General features: G+C 38.2%; 1 protein-coding gene across 12 annotated transcripts in view; it reads right to left on the bottom strand.

The window, feature by feature from the left end:
* Positions 1-24207, bottom strand: part of KCNMA1 (potassium calcium-activated channel subfamily M alpha 1) — a 554299-nt gene that overhangs the window by 128489 nt on the left and 401603 nt on the right. For all 12 annotated transcript variants that reach the window (XR_011047946.1, XM_068398028.1, XM_068398027.1 and 9 more), the window contains 2 exons: positions 14786-14895; positions 2710-2778 (listed from right to left, as the gene is read on the bottom strand). Coding sequence is in view for 11 of the 12 variants with exons in the window: in XM_068398028.1 (XP_068254129.1) it covers positions 2710-2778; positions 14786-14895 (179 nt within the window). In the remaining variant the exon portion in view is untranslated. The remainder of the gene's footprint in view (positions 1-2709; positions 2779-14785; positions 14896-24207) is intronic.

The following is a 24207-nucleotide window of genomic DNA, read 5'->3' as shown; positions in this document are numbered from 1 at the left end:
ACTAATCTTAAAAGGAAACTCCCTGTGTAAGTAAAAAATCAGATATATAATTTACCTATATAGATATTCTGTTATGACTAGTAACAAAAACTGGTGGGAGTAAGGCAGAAAGAATACTTTGAAAATTTCCTCTGCTCCTGAAAATACTGGTCCTAGACCTGTCTCAGCTATGGCAGGAAATACTAGCTCTTAATAAAAGGATGCCACCTAGATAATATTCTAAATTTGTGTTTATATTTATCATTGTTGCTCTAAATTGTAAACTATGTCAAACCTCTCAACAGTTTTACAAAATATGAATCTAAACTATAATCGTAAAATAAATCAGCACATATCTACTGTTGGTCACTCTCATGAAGAGTGAAAGCTAAAAGGGTACCATAATCAGCTCCCCCTTCACACCTTTATGAAGAATTACCAATGAAGAACTTAAGATATGAAGTAGAATAAAATATTTCCGAAGTCAACTTCAACAAACATAATTGGCAAATGACAAATTTATCTTGTTCAAAGACAGCTTGCACTTATAAACTATATTATTCTAATTTTTATCTTAATTCCCCATCTTTTCATTTAATAAGATGCAAGGAAATGCAAGTATACCTAAGAAGTCAGAAACTGAAGTTTTGTTCCATCACCTTTCTGGTTAGACTAAAAGGGTCCAGCGCAGAAAACTACAAATATGTACTTAACATATTTGGGTTGAAGAGCACAGGAACAAGTAGAACAGTAAAGATATGCTGCAGGTAGCTCTGTGATTCACCGAACAGTGACTATAAAATTATCACTGCTTAATAAAGTCAGCAGATATTACTGTGAATCAGAGTTATAAGAAAATGTGAATATCTAGCTTATGGCTCTCCTCTTGTTACATACGTATTCACAAAATCCATCTGTTAACAGCCCTGTGTTAGTATCGTTTCCTGAAATTTTTAGGCTCTTTTTTTTCCTACCAAATTAATTAATTGTGAACTGTTACCTGAGTGGCTTTAAGTAAGAAGGAATATATGATTGTACCACATTTTGTTATGTTTTGTGGGATCCTCTGCATCACCTTGTGATTAAGAACTCAATCCAACTCCCACTGAAGTTAGTGCAAAGAATGATATGGAAGCCATGAATTATCTCTTATTACTGAAAAAGACTGTGATATTAGCACTTATGTAAGTAAATGACAACTGAAGTAATGACAAGCTAAAGTCGGACAATAATTCTTACAAGAACCAAGAGAAACCAAATATTTTCTAATATTGGAAATACAAAATCTGATAAATAGTTCCACTGCTGTTACTATTGTATTTTTTCTTTTTTCCAGGAAAAGATTAAACTGTTCAGAGACAAAAGCATAATAAATCATTTGCTTTACATAAGCTAATGTGGAATTAGATCATTCAATGGAAAAGTATTTTAAGAGACCATGGGAGCTAGAAACATTAAAAAAATTCTGATATTTCAAACAAAAAAGGATTTCTTAATCAGCATAGTGTGGACAAAAATAATATCCAATAGCACATACACCACTTCACATATCACTTTATAACATAGGAAAGAATCAAGCAAAACCAACTACAGGGCATGGAAATACTCTTATGAACAGTTGCAACATTGCATTTGCCATGTCAAATGCCCTACATAGGTTTTAGAAATATTTTTAATAATGAAAAATGACAACATAATATAAAATATTAAAATAAAATTTTGAAACCTCAGAAATTGTGGCATGAGCTCAAATGACATAACTGGTTCACCTGTGAGGAGAAATACTTACCCTCAAAAGTTTTAGGTACTTAGTGGCCAAAAATAAGATGAACTAATATATATTGTTCCAGATTTAATACAATACAGAATATAATTTTTGACAGAGGAAAAATAAAATCCAGCTCAGAGTCAGTATTGTCATATTTTTATTATATGCCCCTCCACATGTTGCAGAACACATTTATAACATTTTTTGTTATACAAAAACGAATGTTGTGTAAAGTACCAATGGACAAGCTGATAGATGACCGAGTCCACTGTTCACTTGGATTTTTATGCATTTTTGTACAAAAACCCACAAGAAACTTCTTCTCCTGCCTGTGAATCTGTACTAATAATAATGAATTTTTTTCTTTGTGTTGAGGGAAGGAATCAGCCAGTTGGTAATTTCAAGGCTAAATTAATCTTTTCCAGTTTCATGATGTTATTCATATACACAGTCTTGTCAGAACAGATACCATATAAATACTATATTTATCCTATACTTCTGTTTACCCTGTATCCTACGTAAACTGGTTCTTCCAGACTCATGTAAATCAAATTATTATTTTGAGAATACACATAGCCATATGTTTTGATATCACATCTGTTTTCCACTTTTCCATTTTCAGTAGAATAAGTTGGACCTCCGATTAAAACTGATAGACTATGAACAAAAACATGGTAAGTTTTTGTTTAAGTAAAAATGAATTGTACTTCTGGAGATGGGACATATGTATCACTGTCCCCCTACCTTCTACTAAGTGTTTTGACTTTAATTTTAGGGCAGAAGAATAGGGCAGAAATAAAAGCCTTTCAGTGCTATGTGAAATGGTGTAATGTGATGGCATGCTAATTACACTCTGAAATGTTTCAAAAATAAAGAATAGCTATGTTCATTCTGAAAAAAAAGCAGGCAAAATTCTTGACAGTACATTCCAGAACTTCAACATTTGTAGGCATCGGACATACCTGCTTTCTCGTTTTTCCGACTTGTATTCTATGGCTATCATTAAGAGCTTTAGTTTTGCAAAAACCAGTCTGCAGGAAAAGAAGAGGCCAAGAGTCAGTCCTTTTTCACAACCAACATCACATATGTACGCATGACTGTGGGGGAAGTATTTTCTTTGAGAACTTACACTAAGGTCTTTTCCCATTTTTTGAGTTAGGTATACACAGAATATATATTAAGGTCTTTCTATTTTGAAGATAACGAATACGTATTTTCCTAAAAATATAAACTGACAAATTGAGATCAGAAGCATAAGCACCAACAGTACATTACTAAGTCTACTTAAGCAATAATAACAAAGGTCATCATACACAACATAAAATTGCATTTGGCTGTAGTTATGGATTCCTTAGAAAATATGTATGTACTCAACTAAAATGAGAGTACACTAGTAGTAAGTCAGTATTTGCCAACTACTGTCCCAGAGGAACAACATGACTGGAAGCAATTTCTGACCAATATATGAGAAGTACATTCTGATAGTGTAATACACATTTTTTTCAGTTGTAAAAGTCTGTACAAGTGGCTATTTATTAAAACAATTCAAGGGTGATATCACAGACTTGCAGAACTGTGAGTTAGTACAACACCATTTGCTTCAAGCTAATAGGCTCTCTAAGAATAAACGAAGAAACTAATCATTTTTTAAACAATAACTAGAAAACATTTTCCAATTTTGTCATTGAAGTGTATGCAAATTCAATGCTACTTCCTTCCCGTTCTATGAATTTGTCCAAATTATTCTAGGGCTCACCTCTCAATTAGATGGCTGTCATCTGGAGGGCAGGGACTAGTCCCTGCCCAGGCGGCAGAGGGTGAGGGAGACTCAGCAGTGCCTGGGTGAGTCAGCAGTGCCTGGGTGAGTCAGCAGTGACTGGGTGAGTCAGCAGTGACTGGGTGTGTCCCAGGGCAGGAGAGGTTGCAGTTGTTTGCAACTCGTTGGGGAGGGCACTGACTCCCTCCCAGTGCACAAGGCGAGGAAGGTGCCAAGGAGCTGTGAACCAGGGGTGCCACCAACAGGTATTTCCCAGTTCAGTGAAAGAACAATGGTATCTACCCGGTGGAAGAAGACCAAAATGGATGTGGGAACCCAGACAGAGCTCCCACGGAAGGAGGCGATGGTGCAGGTTGCGGGCTGCAGGGAATGCTACACCGTCTCTGTGGTGTCAGGGGGCTGTGTGCGCTGTGAGCAAGTAGATGATCTGCTTGGCCGAGCGGCACAGCTGCAAAACCAGGTTGAAAGGCTTCAAGCCGAAGTAGAAAGGCTTAGGAGCATTCGGGAGGCTGAAATGGAGATAGACTGGTGGAGCCAGGCTCTGCCCTCCCTGCAACAAAAATGGGAGCACCTGCCGGAGAGCTCCCAGGATCGAGGGACCACTGTACTCTGCCCCTCTCAGGTGGAAAACAGTAACCTAGAGGGGAGGAGTGAGTGGAGACAAGTCTATGGCAGTGGCAAAAGGCGAGTGCCCTCCTTGCCTAACTTGCCTCCACAGGTGCCTCTGAGCAATAGATATGAAGCCCTAGTGGAATACAGCCGGTCCAATGGGGATGTGGTGGAGAGGCAACCTATATCAGAGGTCCCACCACAGTCAGAAAAACCTGACGGGCGTATAGCTACCTCCTCCACAAGGAAGAAGAGAAGAGTTTTAGTGGTTGGAGACTCCTTCCTAAAGGGATCTGAGGGCCCAATATGCAGAGCTGACCCCCATCACAGGGAGGTCTGCAGCCTGCCTGGAGCCCGAATCAGGGATATCACCAGGCAACTCCCCAACCTGGTGAGGGCCACAGACTACTACCCCCTGCTGATCTTCCAGACAGGTGGGGAAGAAGCTGCATCCCGTAGTCTGAGGGGGATGAAGAAAGACTACAAGGCCCTAGGACGGTTGGTGAAAGAGTCTGGGGCACAAGTTGTTTTCTCCTCCCTCCTTCCATTTTCAGGTGATGACGTGGGATGGAACAGTAGGATTCTCTCTATTAATGCCTGGCTACGAGACTGGTGCTACAGGCAGGGCTTTGGGTTCTTTGATAATGGCTGGTTTTATAAGACACCAGGTGTGACTGTAATACATGGGAAAGGTTTATGTCGTAGGGGCAAAAGGGTTCTGGGACAGGAATTAGCAGGGCTCATTCGGAGAGCTTTAAACTAGATTCGAAGGGGGATGGGGTGGTAGCTGGGCTTGCACCACTGGGGCAATGCTCTAGTGTTGAGGTAGACCAGGAGGCCCCCCATCCCCCTGGGGTGAAATCAGGGGGTGAATCTGGGATGAAATCGGTGTGCCCAGCTCGCTCCCTGAAATGCCTGTACACTAATGCACGCAGCATGGGGAATAAGCAGGAGGAGTTAGAAATCCGTGTTCGGTCGGGGGGCTATGATCTAGTGGCAATTACAGAGACTTGGTGGGACGCCTCGCATGACTGGAATGTGGTCATGGATGGCTATGTCCTGTTCAGGAAAGACAGGCCGCTAAGGAGAGGTGGTGGAGTTGCTCTTTATGTGAGTGAGCAGCTAGAATGTATTGAGTTCTGTCCAGAGGCAGATCAGGAGCGAGTTGAGAGTTTGTGGGTGCGAATTAAGGGGCAGGCTGGCAGGGGTGATACTGTTGTGGGTGTCTATTACAGGCCACCGGATCAGGATGAGGAGGGTGATGAGGCCTTCTACAGGCAGCTGAGAGCAGTCTCTCAATTACAGGGCCTGGTTGTTGTGGGGGATTTCAACTACCCTGATATTTGCTGGGAGGCCTACTCAGCCAGCCATCCCCAGTCCAGGAGGTTCCTCCAGTGCATTGATGATAACTTTCTGATGCAAATGGTGGATGAGCCAACTAGGAGAGGAGCGCTGCTGGATCTGATCCTCACTAACAAGGAGGGTCTGGTGGAAGAGGTGAAGGTTGAGGGCAGCCTTGGTTGTAGTGACCATGAGATGGCAGAGTTCAGGATCTCATGTGGCAGGAACAGAATAGCTAGCAGAATCGCAACCCTGAACTTCAGGAGGGCCAACTTTGGCCTTTTCAGGCAATTGCTAGGGGAAATCCCATGGGACAGGGTACTAGAAGGTAAGGGGGCCCAAGATAGTTGGTTAGCGTTCAAGGACTGCTTCTTCCGAGCTCAAGATCAGAGCATCCCAACAGGTAGGAAGTCAAGGAAGGGTACCAGGAGACCTGCATGGTTGAACAGGGAACTGCTGGGCAAACTCAAGTGGAAGAAGAAGGTGTACAGATCGTGGAAGGAGGGGCTGGCCACTTGGGAGGAATAGAAGTCTGTTGTCACAGGATGTAGGGAGGCAACTAGGAAAGCTAAGGCCTCCTTGGAATTAAACCTTGCAAGAGAGGTCAAGGACAACAGAAAGGGCTTCTTCAAATACATTGCAGGTAAAGCCAACACTAGAGGCAATGTAGGCCCACTGATGGATGAGGTGGGGGTCCTGGAGACAGAGGATAAAAAGAAGGCGGAGTTACTGAATGCCTTCTTTGCCTCTGTCTATACTGTTGGAAGCTGTCCTGAGGAGCCCTGGACCCCTGCGGCCTCAGAAGAAGTCAGGATAGAGGAGGAATCTGTCTTGGTAGATGAGGGCTGGGTCAGGGACCAATTAAGCAACCTGGATGTCCATAAATCCATGGGCCCTGATGGGATGCATCCGCGGGTGCTGAGGGAGCTGGCGGAAGTCATTGCTAGGCCACTCTCCATCATCTTTGCTAAGTCATGGGCAACAGGAGAGGTGCCTGAGGACTGGAGGAAAGCGAATGTCACTCCAGTCTTCAAAAAGGGCAGGAAGGAGGACCCGGGTAACTATAGACCGGTCAGCCTCACCTCCATCCCCGGAAAGGTGATGGAGCAACTTGTTCTTGCTGCTGTCTCTAGGCACATCAAGGATAGGGGGATCATTAGGGGCAGTCAACATGGCTTCACCAACGGGAAGTCTTGCTCAACCAACTTGATAGCCTTTTATGAGGATGTTACCCGGTGGATAGATGATGGTAAAGCTGTGGATGTGGTCTATCTCGATTTCAGTAAAGCGTTTGACACGGTCTCCCACAGCATCCTCGCAGCTAAACTGAGGAAGTGTGGTCTGGATGATCGGGTAGTGAGGTGGATTGTGAACTGGCTGAAGGAAAGAAGCCAGAGAGTAGTGGTCAGCGGGACAGAGTCCAGTTGGAGGTCTGTGTCTAGCGGAGTTCCGCAAGGGTCGGTTCTGGGACCAGTTCTATTCAATATATTCATTAATGACTTGGATGAGGGATTAGAGTGCGCTGTCAGCAAGTTCGCTGATGACACAAAACTGGGAGGAGTGGCTGAGATGCCGGAAGGCTGCGCAGCCATTCAGAGAGACCTGGACAGGCTGGAGAGTTGGGCGGGGAGAAATTTAATGAAATATAACAAGGGCAAGTGTAGAGTCCTGCATATGGGCAAGAACAACCCCATGTACCAGTACAATTTGGGGGCAGACCTGTTGGAGAGCAGCGTAGGGGAAAGGGACCTGGGGGTCCTAGTGGACAACAGGATGACCATGAGCCAGCAGTGTGCCCTTGTGGCCAAGAAGGGCAATGGCATCCTGGGGTGTATTAGAAGGGGTGTGGTCAGCAGGTCGAGAGAGGTTCTCCTCCCCCTCTACTCTGCCCTGCTGAGGCCGCATCTGGAATATTGTGTCCAGTTCTGGGCCCCTCAGTTCAAGAAGGACAGGGAACTGCTAGAGAGAGTCCAGCGCAGAGCCACGAAGATGATTAAGGGGGTGGAACATCTCCCTTATGAGGAGAGCCTGAGGGAGCTGGGTCTCTTTAGCTTAGAGAAGAGGAGACTGAGGGGTGACCTCATTAATGTTTATAAATATGTAAAGGGCAAGTGTCATGAGGATGGAGCCAGGCTCTTCGCAGTGACATCCCTTGACAGGACAAGGGGCAATGGGTGCAAGCTGGAGCACAGGAGGTTCCACTTAAATTTGAGGAAAAACTTCTTTACTGTAAGGGTGACTGAACACTGGAACAGGCTGCCCAGAGAGGTTGTGGAGTCTCCTTCTCTGGAGACATTCAAAACCCGCCTGGACGCGTTCCTGTGTGATATGGTCTAGGCAATCCTGCCCCGGCAGGGGGATTGGACTAGATGATCTTTCGAGGTCCCTTCCAATCCCTAACATTCTGTGATTCTGTGATTCTGTGATCTTCTCTATCATACACTAACTTTTCCAGTGCTTCTCTACAAACTTCCTTACTTCAATGTTGTTAATATTTTTGCATATATTTTGAAAATATTTATTTTCTTGAAGCAAATCTAAGCAATATTCTGCATACTTTGCATCAGTCACAAGAAGCAGAAAACAAGGAATTGGCTGCTGAACTGATAATATTCTATTTCTATAATAAGTTTCAGAAATCACTGTGAACAGTTCATTTCTGCTATTTCTTCAGTATAAGAGAATAATTATAGATAAGCATGGATGTAGGGGTTCTGACAATGCTGAGGCAATGTGCTGCATATCACATAAGGATGCATACAATAGAATTTACTTGTTTAAGTTTTGCAATGTTGTAATGTTCAGAAGTAACACAGAAATACAGATAGGGACAAGACTCATTTAACTTTTTTTCAAAAGCAATTAAAACTCTTATTCTACCCCTAGAACTCCAGCCAATGTCAGAAATGGGCAGACAAAACCCTGATAGTTACTGAATCCTTGATTAGCCCACCACCTCCCACAATATTAACAGGTTAATGAAGCCTGAGTATTGCTTCAAAAAAAGAAAAATAAAATAAAAAATCAATTTTCAAACACTAGAGTACCCTATATGTTGTATTAAGACTACTACGAATCTGTTTTAAAAAAGATGATATAATAAAATAAAACTTCATGAGCCATGAATGTCAAGAGTTCTAAAACTATTTTTTTTCATTTTGACCACCTACATTCCTTCGGAAAACACACTTAACTTCTCTTCCTTTGTTTCCTAGTGTTTGATAATCTATTTCTATATATATCTTTCTAAAAAGAAAAAAAACAACAAACCCAACATAAAGAGATACATACAATGCTACCCTAATATTTGGCATCAGTATCTCATTCTTATCTATAGGTTTACTAAAAATATTTAAGTGGTAAAATAAATAGGTTTACTTGCACTTGACCATGCAATTAAACATCAGGATTAATAAGTCTCACCATTTAACTGTATTGTGCAAATGTAGTTTGACATGATTACAATGAGAAACAGAAAGATCTTATACCTGCTTTTTTTCCCCAGATACATAAAGAACTTTGTAATAAGAAGATAGAACACTTTTTACCTCAAATTATTCTGTAGAAGTCCACAAAAATTGTCAACGACAGTACATGAGGCATTAATTTCTATTCAACTGTCAGCATCATCTGCTAACTACTGATGAACACAGACAGACATGATCAAAGGTTCTTAAGAATTCGAATCTGACTGTTTCTATCTACCCAGAGAGAAATAAATTGTTTTTGACATTAAATCTTCCTTCTTTACTGTAAGACTATCATTGGTATAAATTAGATACCTGCTGTATTATTTGCATGTGAAAGTACTGGGATATTTAGAATTTAAAGAAGTTATCATTCTCCTTTCTGAGCAGCAAAACATGAAGATCTAATCTTAATTAGTTCTTAATTATTTAATTTTGTACCAAATATTAAAAAAAGCATTGTAATTAGAATATCTACTGGAAGGAAGCTTTTTCTTTTCAAACAAAATTTTGATTGAAATCTTGTACACCATAAATCATTCAGGTTTTTTCCTCAGGGTCAGTTATAATATTTTTGCTGAATTACTTTTGACAAAGGAATAGGTACTTTCCTCAGGAGAGAAAAAGTACTTTCAGTCTACTTCCATACCTTGGTTCAGCTACAGTTAGCAAAAGTATTTTGATATAGGATAAATCATGTTGCTATTCACCTAATGAAAAGTATACGGAAAAATATTATTCCTGATAAAAAAGTAGTATCTTATAGTAGTATCTTAAGCTGAGCAAATTACTTACAATATCAGAAATCTTTCATAAATATATTATTTTTGTTGTCTTTTCAAATTATTTTTTATGCGTATTGGCAACTGGTGCTTTATTTGGTACTTGCTGGTATGCTGTGTTCCTTAGGAGTATGAGAATATCAGGTACTTTACTTTTACGGAGCAGCAGCGTCTAAAACCAGTATAGTCAATTAGGTTTGTATGTTGGAATAGAAATTATCATAATACATATTTAATAACCCAAATATCCCTTCTAAAGGTTTGTTAATTTCAGGCTCAGCTAATTTCCAATCACATGAAACTGGCAAAAGCACCGGCACCTTTCTGCTTTCAACCTACAGCTGCGTTCTTCCAGATGCTGAACGCTCATGCATTGCTCAGGCAAGGAAAATCATTGAAGCAAATACTCCAATAGTAGAATTCCACAGAACTATTCAAAAAATTAAAAGTAAGCACTGATGTAAGTGGTTATCTGATCAAGTGTAAAATGATAAGATTGTTAGCAAGATTTTTGGGGGTCTTGTTAAAATATTTGAGATGTATTTTACAAATGTCTTAGCAGATCATTACATGCACTTGTACTATTGCATTAGAATACAAACATTTTAATACAAGAGCGTATAGAGGGCATGGGTGAATCTTGATAAAGTTTAGGCCCTTTTCTAGTGGGTTCATGAGTCATTACATAAACACCATAACAGAGTGTGTAGAGAGTGACTTATGTCACTCATGATAATACGACATACATTACTCACACATATACACACACAGAAGCACTTCATACAAATTAATTATTTGTACCAGTTCCAGTCAGTGGCTGCTGCTAAGACCAAGAGCAGGTGAGCAAATAAATTTGCTGCTCGTGGTAGTGGATACCACTATCATTACTATGATGGTACTGAGAATGTGAGCTGAATATTTAACAGTTTTTATTGCTGACCTGTCAGTCTGTTATGAAAACACTGAATGTAAGAAATGCCAATATAGAACACTACATTGATTTTTCTCTGTATTTCCCTCATCAAATATTATCTTGGTTTAGAAGATGGTTCCTTATTTGAAATGCAATGGAAATGCTGTGAAGTGTTCTGGAATATATCCTACTCCAATCCACACTTGGCTAAAGAGTTTCACAAATATTTGTCTTTCATTAGTTTTGTCTACTCTTATCCTGCTAAACAAAACTATCATTCCACTGTTCTTTCTGGCTCCCATTAAAGACGATCATGTTGGAATAAGAAAACTAAGTAAGGATATTGTTCCTGTAAGAGCTCTGCTGAAGGTTTTAAGCACAAAGAAACCAAGCTTGCTTTATAAAAGTGGGTATTGTTAGTTTTCTAGGTATGAACAGGAAACATGGCTGCCACATATACAGAGTTTTGAATTAATAAACCAAAATTTCTCCAGTAATTACTAACCCACTAATTATTGTTTGTACCAAGTGTAGTAAAATCCAGGTTATCCAAAACCATGGTGTAAGGACTGGTAACAGTAACATAGGCCTCCATACTTTAAAACACATTAAAGAAGAAAGAACTGTAGCATGCTGTAAGGCCTCTGTGCTGATATATGGATATTTTTCTATTGAAGCAGCCTTTTCATACTTGTGAAAAGGTTGTTATCCACTGAGATGAAATTAGCACAGTGGGACCTTAAAACATCTGTTTTCATGTGTTGGCTTTTGCTATCTCACAGGTGTGCCTGAGGAGACTATTTAGCACATATTCATCGGCTGGGTGGAAGAAGTGGGGGTGGCCAACCTTTTGCTGGGCAGACCCACAGGAGAGTTTCTGAGAGTGCTTGGAGGCAAGTGTAAGATACAGAAGACATGTCTGGCAGAATCAGATGGAGTCTGATTTTAATCACAGTCAGAAGATGGAAAGCTTCATTTAGAGTCATGTCAGTCTACAGTCTGTCTTGTGGCTTGGCCACTACCTGAGCTGAGCTTAGGTTTGTTGAGTCTAAAATCTGGCACATATCTGCAATGTTGTATAAAAACCTGGGTTCAGGAAAAAGCTCTTAATTTAACAGGTATGGACTGATCCAGCATCACTGCTTCAGAAAGGCAGAAAACTACTGGTCATATTATGGGCGGCTTAAGCCTCAAGAGTTCAAAAGTGCCTAAGATTTACCTCACCCTGTGCAACAAGTCAGAAATCTAGTCGAAGAGAATGGTCCAAAGACAGAAAGAAGAACTTGACAGTCACGGGTAGCTCATGCTGTCCTTGCTCTGTGAAAGACTGGCTTAATTTGGAGTCACTCTCAGACTAGCAAGTGCTACTATTATGAATATATCCAGAAGAGAAATAATCTGATGTAGATGTGAGGGAGAACGCAGACAAGTGCTGAGTGTCACCTACTCGCCTAACTTAGTTCTCCTTTGTCAGGACAGTGAAGTTTCTAAGACTTCTGTGATTAGCTCCCCAAATGGTCTGTTATAAAAACATACAAAAAACTTCATGACTAATGTGGTAATATATGCCATAGTCATAAACTATGTAACAATGTGCTGCACAAATACAGAGATAATGACATAACTATAATTTTGCCTTTTATTAAAACATGGCTATGACATTTGATTGAATGAGGGACTTCAAAAATAGAACCAACAGTAAATGGGCCCAATTTAACATATATTAAGAGAAGTGGACACCTTTCATATGCTGTTTCCACTGCTAGGTCAAGTGTGAATCCATAGACATGCTAGCCTCACTAGGAAAATTTTTGAGTGGAGAATAGTGGGACTAGAACCTGGGTGAAGGTTAGCCTTGCATTAGTAAATATTAGAAGGCCCACTAGAAGACTCTGAACTTGTGGGGGACAGTTTGGTTACTTTACTCTTCAATCAGCATCATCCACACCTGGTCCAACAATATCCAAGGGCACAGAATGATAGGACTTACATTCACGTATTGAAAATATATTGGTGGGAATATGTTCACACAGTACTCACACATATACTCAGAGTTACGAATAGAACTTGCAGACTGATATTAACTCCTGTTTCCATCTAATTCTTCACCCTGGTATTGACATCAAAAGCTTGACATTCTTCAACAATATTGAGTGTCCCATCCCCACTGAAAGAGGAGATGTTTCTGTGCTCTCTCTGTTTGTTATCCAAATTATATGGCAGCCTGTTTACCAAAGAATCACATTCCTAGGCCAGCAGTCAAGACCAATAACCTGAGGAAGCAGCACATCTCATTTAGTTTCAGGGTTTTAAAATGTCATTGACTGCATGAATTTTAAAAGCTAAATTACAAAAACTGTTCTCAACATCTGTGTATTTTGTGGGTAGTTGATCACACTAAGCCTGTCCACTGATTTTATTTCCCCTTCACAGACCAATGCAATGGACTTTTCGCTGTCCTTCATTTCTTCTGGAAATTGAACAGTCAATTCTTATGGTAATGAAAATACCTACTCCTTAATATGTAACACTACATTTTAATTTTCAATGTGCTTTAATTAACTTGAATTTAATAGAGTTATTAAACTGTTGGAAAATTTAAGATAAATCTTTTTCTTTAATTTAGAATAGGAAACACAGTTAATTAAGCCTCCAGATAATCAAATGCTTGAGAAGAGCTCCAAAGTTTAGACATGTTTCTAAATCTCAATAAATGGCCTATCTTTATTGATTATTTTATCTCAACTCTACCAGCACAGTTAAATGAATGTCAGCTTTATGTCAAATACAGTCTCAGTCACATGTGTCTAACAACTTGTATAGAAACTCAACTATGTTTAACAATGGTCTGTCATGGAGATTTAGTTTTCATGATTGTAGTTAGTGTAAACAGCACAAATTACCATTCATTCTGAATACAATACAAATTTCTAGAACACACTATGAGATTTTCTATTTCAAGATATCCAGGCAAAGTTTTGTGCTTATAGTAATAAACATTTTCCCTCAATAACCTAGTCACAAGTCTGGTTAACACAGTGGAGGGATGGATTGTGAGCCCCTTCATTTTACTACCAAATTAAAGACTGGGGTCTGTCATAGCTACATCCCAGAAAAAGACAGATTTTTAAATGGATAAACATTTGTCTAACAGTTGTTTCTCCTTCATTCTTATGCCATAACCTATGTTTATGCTACTGTAAAAATCAAAAAAGGTAGGAGAATGAGAGGAGTTAAAGCAAAATTATTCTCCTTCACATAAGAGATGATATCTTACTTCTTCCTCTATTTCCTCCTCTAAGAATGGAGTCTGCAGAAGTTTTTCTGTTATCTAATTAGACACCAAATTCTTCAGAGTAGGGTCTGTTTCTTTTTAAGCATTTGAACAGTGCCTAGCAAAAGCTGTCCACAGTCTTTGTTGTGACCTTTTGATACAGCTGTGCCAAGAAAAGTGCCAACAGAAGAGGAAATATGCCTATGCTAAACTATCCTATGTTTGTGGCCACAGTATTTATCATAGAAACTTTGTGCATACAAATCTCTCATTCACAGAATCATTCTAGGACAAATATATGGATTTTCAGTCTAGAAATAAAGTTGTAGCATGGCTTATGCTATGGTTATATACTATATGCTTCAAATACTCCTTTCTCATTACAGAATAGACATTTTTTCTGTCATATTTTACTTGCTAAAAGTGGTTTGCAACCAGTTCCACAGAGCTCTGGATGCCACAGTGCTTATATGACTCCACTACATCTGTTTCAATTAATGAATAGTTTCCTTGGAATGGGACATAAGCCAAGAGGGTGATGCTGACAACCGCTATTCAAAGAACAGGAATAGTTAAAAGAAACAATGGGACAGCACTTACAAGTAAATAATTTAAATGGATTGCTGGTGAATTTGTTCAACACTAAAAACATTTATGCTTTCATTTACTATCACTTAATTCCAAATCTCTTCTGAAAACAGGTATTACAATGTTTGGAATACTTCCATGCAGTGATTGCTTTAATGTTTATTTTATTGGATCCCATCTGATGTAGCAACATTAGGACTGTAGAAGAGTGAAAAGGTCTTCTGCAGAAACCTTAGATTTCACTTGAGAGAAGACAAATATGTATATTAATAAGTATTTCTACTTACTCACAAACGGCAGGGAAGGACAAACCCACGAAGGCACTAGACAGATATTCTGTATACATTTCATTTGCAACTCCTTCCAGGTAGTATTTCTGCCACGTATCCTCCTCAATCTAAAACAAACAAACACAGATGCAGAGTTCTGAGTAAAACCAAAAGCTTTCGTTAAAATTTACAAACAACTGCTTAAACATGAATCAGATTTTAAAAAATAAGTCAGTAGACTGTTATGGCAATTAATATTGCTTATTTTTTACAGGATTTCCTGGAATGCCAAAAAAAAAAGAGTCCATGTAGTCAGTAAATCAAGTATCCTACATAAAAATAATACACTCAATTCTTGGCAAGCACATTCAGCATGAGGTGAGATAAGGTTGTAGAGAGCTTGAGGAAAAAAGTTTCTCAGTTTTCTCTTTCTGAAATTCTCTAGCAAAATAGTTGTATTACATTGCTATTTGAGTTTCTTTAACAATGTTTCACTTATTTTCACCTTGTTTAGAAGTTGATCAGCAGTCAAAACTCATCATTTCAAACTTTTTTTTTTCTTCTCTGCATCTATAACTAACAAGGAAATATGAGAAACATATTGAAACAATTTCTTCAATGGTCATCAGTGGTTTAGGACAACAACTGAGGAAAACCTTTACTGTGAGATTCAGAGATCTTTTACTGTTGAAGGTATGAAGGAAAACAAGTCAGAGGTGCTACAGGACTACCATCAAAAGCTCAATGTATTTGCCTAAGCAGAAGTTTCTAGTGGTATCTGAGATGCACATGCAGTCCCCACCTAGCTTCTAGCTGCTGCCCTGGGGTCCGTGGATGCCATGTCATATCCATAAAGCTTATGTCTCAGACACTATAAGGTCTTTCAATTAGCATCGAACACCTATATTAAGGTAACTGGATCAAGCTGCTTAGTATCCATCAGCAGGAATAGCACTATAATTCAGAAGAGCAAATACAAAGCTAGCTGATATGACTGGAAATACGGCATATGCAGAAGCTGTTCACTGTTGAAATCCCAGTTCTCTATACTGTAATTTGTGCCCTCATCCAAAGTTTGTTTGAGATTTGACTGTCATTCTCAATAAGACCTTCCTAGGCAAACTAGGGAAACCACCACAAACACGCAGCCTGAAATATCTAAGGCTTCACATCAAACAGTTGCTTCTCTATTTACTACACCCCATTAAAACAGAGCAAAAATTTCAACCACAATGGGACATTCCTGCATGTTATCATCTCTTTGGCTTTATTCACTAATTGTGCTATATAAATTGTGTGAAGAGAAAAATTCATATTTGCAAGAATTATACAGAGCACCAAAAATGTATGTATGATAATACAGTATATATAAATTAGCAAGAAATAGTCAATTACATCACACCAGCAAAAATAATGTGATATATTTCTTTTTATATTTTACATTACCACATTTTCATTAACCAGAGTCTATCTGACTAGATAGTAAATAGGAAACAAGTAAAAAGAGAAAGATTGAGAGATCAGATATTTAGATTTTCTTAAATAAGCACATGATTTTACAGATCATGGAAAAACTTATCTTGTAATTTAGTTCATATCTAAAAGCTGTATTTTATTCTTTGTAAAAAAATAAAGAAACTCTTAGTTCCACTGTTTAGGTAGCCTGTTTATAAACTGTTTATAAACTGTTCCACTGTTTATGGTCTTCATCTTACAGAGCAGAAAGTGAGACAGTACTGAGTCTAGATGTGAAGACCAAAAAATTGACATAATGAGAAAGTATTTCTTTAAAACTATTGGTAGACATTTGCAAAGCTACCTGAAAGGCTGAAGTACCAAATACCAACTGATTTGAGAAGGACTTGGATAACCATATATCTCTTAAACGTTTCGCAATTTGTCTTTTTCAGATATCCTCAGCTTTTCCCGAAGCTCAGCCTACATTGTGTAAAGAGATGACAATACTAATCCTGCAGGAAACAGAGCTATAGCCAGGCCCAATGAAGTGGCAAAAAGGATGCGTCAGGAACATCCTTCCTCATAAATTCCTGCAGGTAGGGCTCAAGTGCTTTAATCTACGCTGTTGAACTAGCTTGTCTAAAGTCCCAGAGCCAGTGTAACATCAACCAGCTAAGTATGAGGCAGATATTTTTTTTGCCCCATTACATAGAGAACTCTGAGCATTTCAGAAATTCTTACCAAATTTAGTCCAATAAGATAAACAACTTATTACTGCTTTAAAATTTTGTGCAGCTTCATTACTTGCCCACTATGTCAAATGCCTTGGATAATATACAGTCAATTATTTTAATGGTATGAAATGCTTTATGGCAGCAAAACATATGCCTGTATATTCTTTATGGTAAAAATATTATGGTATGTTAGGAGGAGTGTGGGCTTTGTTATGAACATATATTACAAACAGCAATATAAATGTACAGCTCTGTCAGCATTCAAGAAAAGAAATTAATACGTGGGATGTAAGTGACCTGGGTAAAGGTGTCCAAATTAATTTTTCAGCTATTCAGCAATAAATCGAGAAAAGCATCTTTAAGCAACAATTTATCTTTGTCTGTTGTGTCAAACTACAGCTGTTTTAAAACAGCATTAAAGCAAGAGGTTCTTACATAACATACAGGGCTTAAAGGAAATCTCACCAGATAGTGCAGGTCTGTGAGCAACAACATACTCTGTGTGTTTATAATGTATCCAGCAATTGGCTTTCTGCCTCTTAAATTTAAAAATGAACTCATGCCTACATAGACATCATTCAGGACTTTTTCCTGGATATTAATTCTATTTTTCCTTTAACTGTTTTTTTTTTTTTATATTGTTGTTTCATTAGTTGTACTTCTTATTATTCTACTCTAAATTATGCTTCTAAACAAGGCATAATCAGATGAAAACATTAAGTGTTTAACAAAAGTTTTAAACTAAGTAACTGATATTTTTAAATTTTAAACTAACTCTTTAGGTACTTTTAAAATCTTATATGCTTTAGGAAATAAAATTATATGAGCAGAAGCTATAAAAGTAAACTACATTTTAAAAACAAAAGCTAGAACGGTTACGAAGTCCTATTCACTCCCCAAGAGTCTAGAAGAGATTTTTCTTGTTCCTTCTTATATATTTTTATTAAACACTTAATATTTTCTAAAAGCTTTAATTTATAGTTCAGTATTCCATATTCTTACTCCAGTTCGAAATAATGAAGTTCACACAGAACGCCATAAAATAAGAATTCTATAGAAATGCAGTGATGTTCCTCTTCCTACTCCTTTTTTTTTCCCTCTTTCGGAGAGCTGTCTTCATCCCTACTTCCCCTGTCTGCAGTTCCATAAGTCTCTGCCCTTGACTTGGCCTCTTTGTTTCTCTTCTCTACCATATCATTACCTGACATCACCCACAATACCAACAGAACTGTTTCTCTAGGCTAATGTCCTGTATATCTCGCTTTCTATTACCCTCTTAACTCCTTTGTCCAAATGGAAATGTCAGCCTGCCTAAAAGACATGTACGAGAGGATGTATAGCCACCAAGTGACAGTGCTTTCAGTGATGGAGTTCTTTATCTTAGTTCCCCATCAGTGGTGTTTCCACCTCCTCTTTCAAACTCATCTTTTAAGCTCATGATGTGGTTATCTTCTTTGCCTACTTCAATCCAGTCACTTATTCTGTGCTTAAATTATACAGACCTCTTGTCTTCTGGATAAACTGTGAAAAAATGTCTATAGCATGTTAGAAAAAAATCCACCTTTAAAAGCTTTAAGAGAAAGCAAAACCAATTCCATGTTAAACTAGCATTTTATGGATAGCCACTACCAAAAAAGTGAGGGATGCAGTACTGTCATACATACTAAGCTCAGTGAGCAAAGCCAGGATTATACCATTCATTGCCAGGAAATAAAGTAACGGCCACATTAAAAGGCTTCAGAAAGGGAATTACAGTGAGCCTCTATGGTTGCAGAAGCACATGTCAGGAGTGCAGTGTTCTAGCAGCATATATAAGAGCTACATCTCTGCTGACTGTCTAACTTAAAGAAGCATTTTCATACCATGTCCACACATGGCTTCTACTGAAATGCTATAATCATAATAAAGCTGAGCTTTTCAAACTCCTTTACAACTTAAAAGCACCTCTCCCCGACAACAGCCTGATTCACAGCTCGTTTAAACCACTTGAACCTTCTCTACTGATTCTGAGATGCTTAGGACCATTGTCTGAACAGCACAAAGCAGAAACAACTGTCTTTTGACATAATGATTTAAGTAGAAAAAATACATCAAAATAATTTTCAGATTATATCATAATTATGTTATAATAGTATATGATTAAATAAAATATATCCTATTGTTATATTACATTATTATATATGACCATTACTTTCATATTATATTAATAATATTATATAATATTAATATATTATTAATATATATTTTAATATAGATTATTTGATAGTATAATATAACTTTCACCGGAATTTGGTGTGACACAAATCTCTCTTGGACAAATAATTTTCCAATATTAAAAAATCTGAGTTCCACAGATATTTTCACAGGACTTGTATAGTATTTTATATAAATTTGCATTTTTATCCTTCAGGTTGAGTAATTTGGAATTCACAAATCTTTTCCCACGTAAAACTAGTCAAAAGGCACTCTTTCAAAAGAATGTTCTAAAGAACAGAAGGATTGGAAACTTTTTAAAAATATGAAATATAAATTACAATTAATGTATTTCTTCTAAATTTTCTTCTCCTGTTGATAGGCTGCCAGATAATCAGTTACTTTAGTTCTGGAGCAGTAAACAACTGCAAGAATAAACTGCAATATGGAGACATTCCAAATCATACACTCCCTGACAAGTGGGCTGCAAACAATCAAGGGAAATTTCTTCCACAGAAACTGTTTCACCATTCAGAGGCCATGTGGGATGCTAAAAGGGATTTGCATTGTGTTATTCTCCACCACACACAGAGAAGTCATCACATTTTTTTATAACCCTTTTATTTATGTGAAGCTTGCAAATGTTGCTGATCAGCAACTCTTTATATGCAGAAACCAGATAAAGTGCAGGCTTGGCAAAAAATAAGAGTAATGATAGCAAGGACATGTTTGTAACTTATGGTCTGTTTTGTGGCTTTTTTTTTTTTAGATTGACACCACCTGGGGCTGGAAAAAATATACAAATACACTATGTGTTTCTCTTTTCTACTTTCTTCCCTTGCTTTCTTTTCAGCAGGCAGATGGTTTTGCTTAGGAGGGAGGAACTGCAGATCAGACCTATAGTTAAGTGCTCAGCCTTACTCAAGGATGAAGAAAGGACTGGAAAAAACCAAACTCATTCACAAAGTAGTGATCTAGTTTCATAGATACTGGTTAGTGTTAAATTAACCTTCATGAAGGGATCCGAATGTTTAAGATATGTTCTTTTAGGATACCATGAAATGTCGATTAGTGAATTATAAAGAACTGATGATATTTAAGATGCTATAAAATATTATTATAAGATAATGATAATAATGGACTAAAGATGATCTTTGCATTTTATCTCCACCTGAACCATGGCGTTTTCCCTGTGATTTCAAAGAGACAGATGGTCACCTGCCTGGTATTTTTTGAAAGGCAGTACCTGCTGGTCTGCTGGAAATGAAACAGTTATTAAAAAACCTCCAGTGCTCAATATTGCTTTCCTAATTCCTTGAAATCTTGCAGTTACCCTGAGTTTTAATAGAGTCAGGTTCCACAGATAAAGGTAATCATTCTCCCATAATCCATGTCAGTAAGATACTAATTTCAAAATCCTTAAAGTGAGAATAAATACTTTAGGACTCAGTGTTCTTGACTAATTTAAGCCTTTGTGATGATATTTTAAAGTTTGCTGCTGCAGTTAACCTCAAAAACTGAATCCCTAAACAAAACTGATTCTTCATAATATATGTTTATTTTCCATTAAAATACTTAACCATAACTTGAGTGATTGCTGTCCAGTCCATCTCTGGACTTACTGACACTTATCTGCTACTTACCCATACTTATCTATACATAAAGAGAAAGTTGCCAAAACTTAACTGTTAATGTAGAGATTAAAAAATCTGTCCCATATGCACTTACGAAATGGATGTTTCACATGTCAGTTGCCTGAAAACAATGGGAAATAGTTAAATGTTATGTAAACTTTACAGAAGAAAAAGACCTGAATTTAGGCTGACTTTGGTTCAAGATGCTACTAATCAAGGTTACCACAAATGTCATTTAGAGAAACTATGAAAGTTATTTGTCCAGTTAAGGAAATTTATACCTTGATTTTAGCCTACCTGAAAACATTGCTGTGCTTACAAAGATGAAAACAACCTTGATTTTAACTTGAAAAACAAAGAAAAACCTACAGCAGTTTCAATTTTATGGTTATAAAGATAATTTTGTTACTGCAAATAATTACTGCTCCATCCTATTTCAGCTGCTGACAGCAGAATCTGGGTACTTGTATTTTCTACCTTTGTACAGTATGGACTAACACAGCTGAGGCAAAGACAATAAATTTTATTTCAGTGAGAAGTTTTCTGTGGTAAAGCTTTTCTTGTTGTACAAACAAACACATTCCAGAAGAAAGCATAAATCTATCTTTATCAACTATTGTGGGTTCCAGGAAGCCAAACGTGCTAGTTTAGTTCTGATATCAGAGAGTGACACCAGGCTTTATCTCCTGTCCATCATTGCCTCTGTGGATAACTGCCAGTTTAAGAAGTTAGGAATTTAGATCATAGAACAACAGAATGGTTTGGGTTGGAAGGGACCTTTAAAGATCATCTAGTTCCAACCCTCCTGCCATGGGCAGGGACATCTTTCACTAGATCAGGTTGCTCAAAGATCCATCCAACTTGACCTTAAACACTTTGAGGGATGGGGCATGCCATCCCCAGATAAAACTTTTATTATTGACTGGAAAATACTGTCTTGGTAACAAAAATTGTGAATAATTAAGCAGTAAAAAACTGCTTTGGAATTAGGTGATGTGTCTTTGCTGGCAGAGTAATTAAAGCAGAAGTTAATGCCACCCAATATCTAGAATAGAATAAAATGTAGCAGAAAAGCTGCAGTGGGGAACAACATGAGAACACCAGAAGGCATGAAGGACACAAACACAATAGAATCATAGAATCGTTTTGGTTGGAACAGACCTTTAAGATCATCAAGTCCAACCATTAACCTAGCACTGCCAAGTCCACCACTAAACCATGTCCCTAAACACCACATCTACTCCTCTTTTAAATACCTCCAGGGATGGTGAATCAACCACTTCCCCGGGCAGCCTGTTCCAATGCTTGACAACCCTTTCAGCGAAGACATTTTTCCTGATATCCAACCCAAACCTTCCCTGGCGCTACTTGAGGCCATTTCCTCTCATCCTATCATTTGTTACTTAGGAGAAGAGACTGACACCCACTTTTCTACAACCTCCTTTTAGGTACTCATAGAGAACGATAAGGTCTCCCCTCAGCTTCCTTTTCTCCAGACTAAACATCCCCAGTTCCCCCAACCACTCCTCATAAGACTTGTTCTCCAGACCCTTCACCAGCTTTGTTGCCCTTCTTTGGACACACTCTAGCACCTCAGTGTCTTTCTTGTAGCAAGGGGCCCAAAACTGGACACAGTATTCGAGGTGTGGCCTCACCAGTGCCAAGTACAGGGGACGATCTCTTCCCTAGTCCTGCTGGCCACACTATTTCTGATACAAGCCAGGATGCTGTTGGCCACCTGGGCACACTGCTGGCTCACATTCAGTCAGCTATCGACAAACCCCAGGTCCTTTTCTTCTGGGCAGCTTTCCAGCCACTCTTCTCCAAGCCTGTAGTGTTGCATGAGGTTGTTGTGACCCAAACAGCAGTGAACCACCTCATTGCGGGAAAAATAACCAACAAAACCCCTTGATATTATTGAGTCCTGCTATCATTTATTCTTTTCCCTTTTACCCCTTCTCATTTCTTGCATGTTTTTTCCGTTTTCATTTAGCCTTATACGCAGGTCTCTACAGATCTTATGTAAGGTATAACTGTTGAATGAAGGCACAATAATCGATCAAGGACAATTCTATTCCCTTTTTTTTAAAATTGGACCTCTTTATTTACTCATCAAATATTGTATACCTCAAGTGTATCACCAAGCAACCACAAAAGGCACTTCTACATGCCTTTACTTACAGAAAATGAGGATCTATCTTTACGACAGACCTTCCCCTGCATGATCCTAAGGAGAAGGCTTTGCAGGTCATTCTGTTATTTTTATCCCTGAATAAAATAACTAACATACTTCAAACTGATACTGCAGCAACATGAGTAAATGTACCATTCTAGAAAGATAACAAGACAGTACAATTAGTGGTTGACACAGAAACAAGGAATCATTCACTATCTTCTATTGGTGAACACACTATAAATTATTAAGAGTAAGTACATAGCATTTTCTTTTGACTTTGATGTTAAATCAATAGTAAAATGTTATCACAGGATGCTGTGTTGGTACAAACAGTAAGAAGTAATTTTTTTCTTCAGAGACCTTACAAACTCAAGAAGAAATTTTAACAAATGGCAACAAAAATTTAAGTTATTCCAATCACAGTTAGGAAGAAAGTTAAAAAGAGTTTAGGTAACTGTTGGACCTCACACAGAATGTGCCATACCACCACAGTGACTTGAATCTATCTCTTCCAAGTTTCTCTCTAGCACTGTAAGCACGTGATTATCTTCTCCTGAATATGTTACACCACAATTCTGTCTCCTGGATAGTCATAAAACAAATTACCCACTGATTCAACAGCCTATATGAAGAATAGCTAGAGAATGACAGTGTATCCCAAGAGAAGAAATCTAATTTTCATCTGTATCTTTTTTTAAGTCACAATGTTCCTCTGCTCTCCTCTATCTGTATATAGATACAACGTTGTTATCAGCAAATATATTTACCTAATACAATCATTTCCTAGTGAGACATGGTGACAGAGAGACGAAAAAATGATGTACATCTTGCAACCACAGCCATTAGTATTGTCAGGAAAAAACCTAAACGCTTAATACACCCAGTCCTACCCTGTCAGTGTAATTATCAGGAGCTCTGTAGCCTCAACTGATTTATCTTGCTCATAGCATTTGCTTCTCAGTGTAATGATGTGAAGAGTTACATGAAAGAGACTAAGTATATCTGAACCTGATAATGCTATATAATCTCTTCTGTCAAGATCGAAGTCTCACTATCAAGACAGAGAACTAATGCTAGAGTTATGTGACCTAGGATCTTTTATTGCATTTTGCAAGGAGAAATAGGGAGAGGATGGTGGGGTGTCTTTATAAATATTAAGGAAGTGACACAATGAAAATTCCTCTATAGCACAATGAAACTAGCTGCAAAGTCTGCTCCCTAGCACAAAATAAGCTCAGCTCATCA

Source organism: Nyctibius grandis, chromosome 4 (assembly GCF_013368605.1).
Source record: "Nyctibius grandis isolate bNycGra1 chromosome 4, bNycGra1.pri, whole genome shotgun sequence".
NCBI classification, from domain to species: Eukaryota; Metazoa; Chordata; class Aves; order Nyctibiiformes; family Nyctibiidae; genus Nyctibius; species Nyctibius grandis.
Note: the sequence above shows the minus strand (reverse complement) of the source record. Positions and strands in the feature narration are given on the sequence as shown.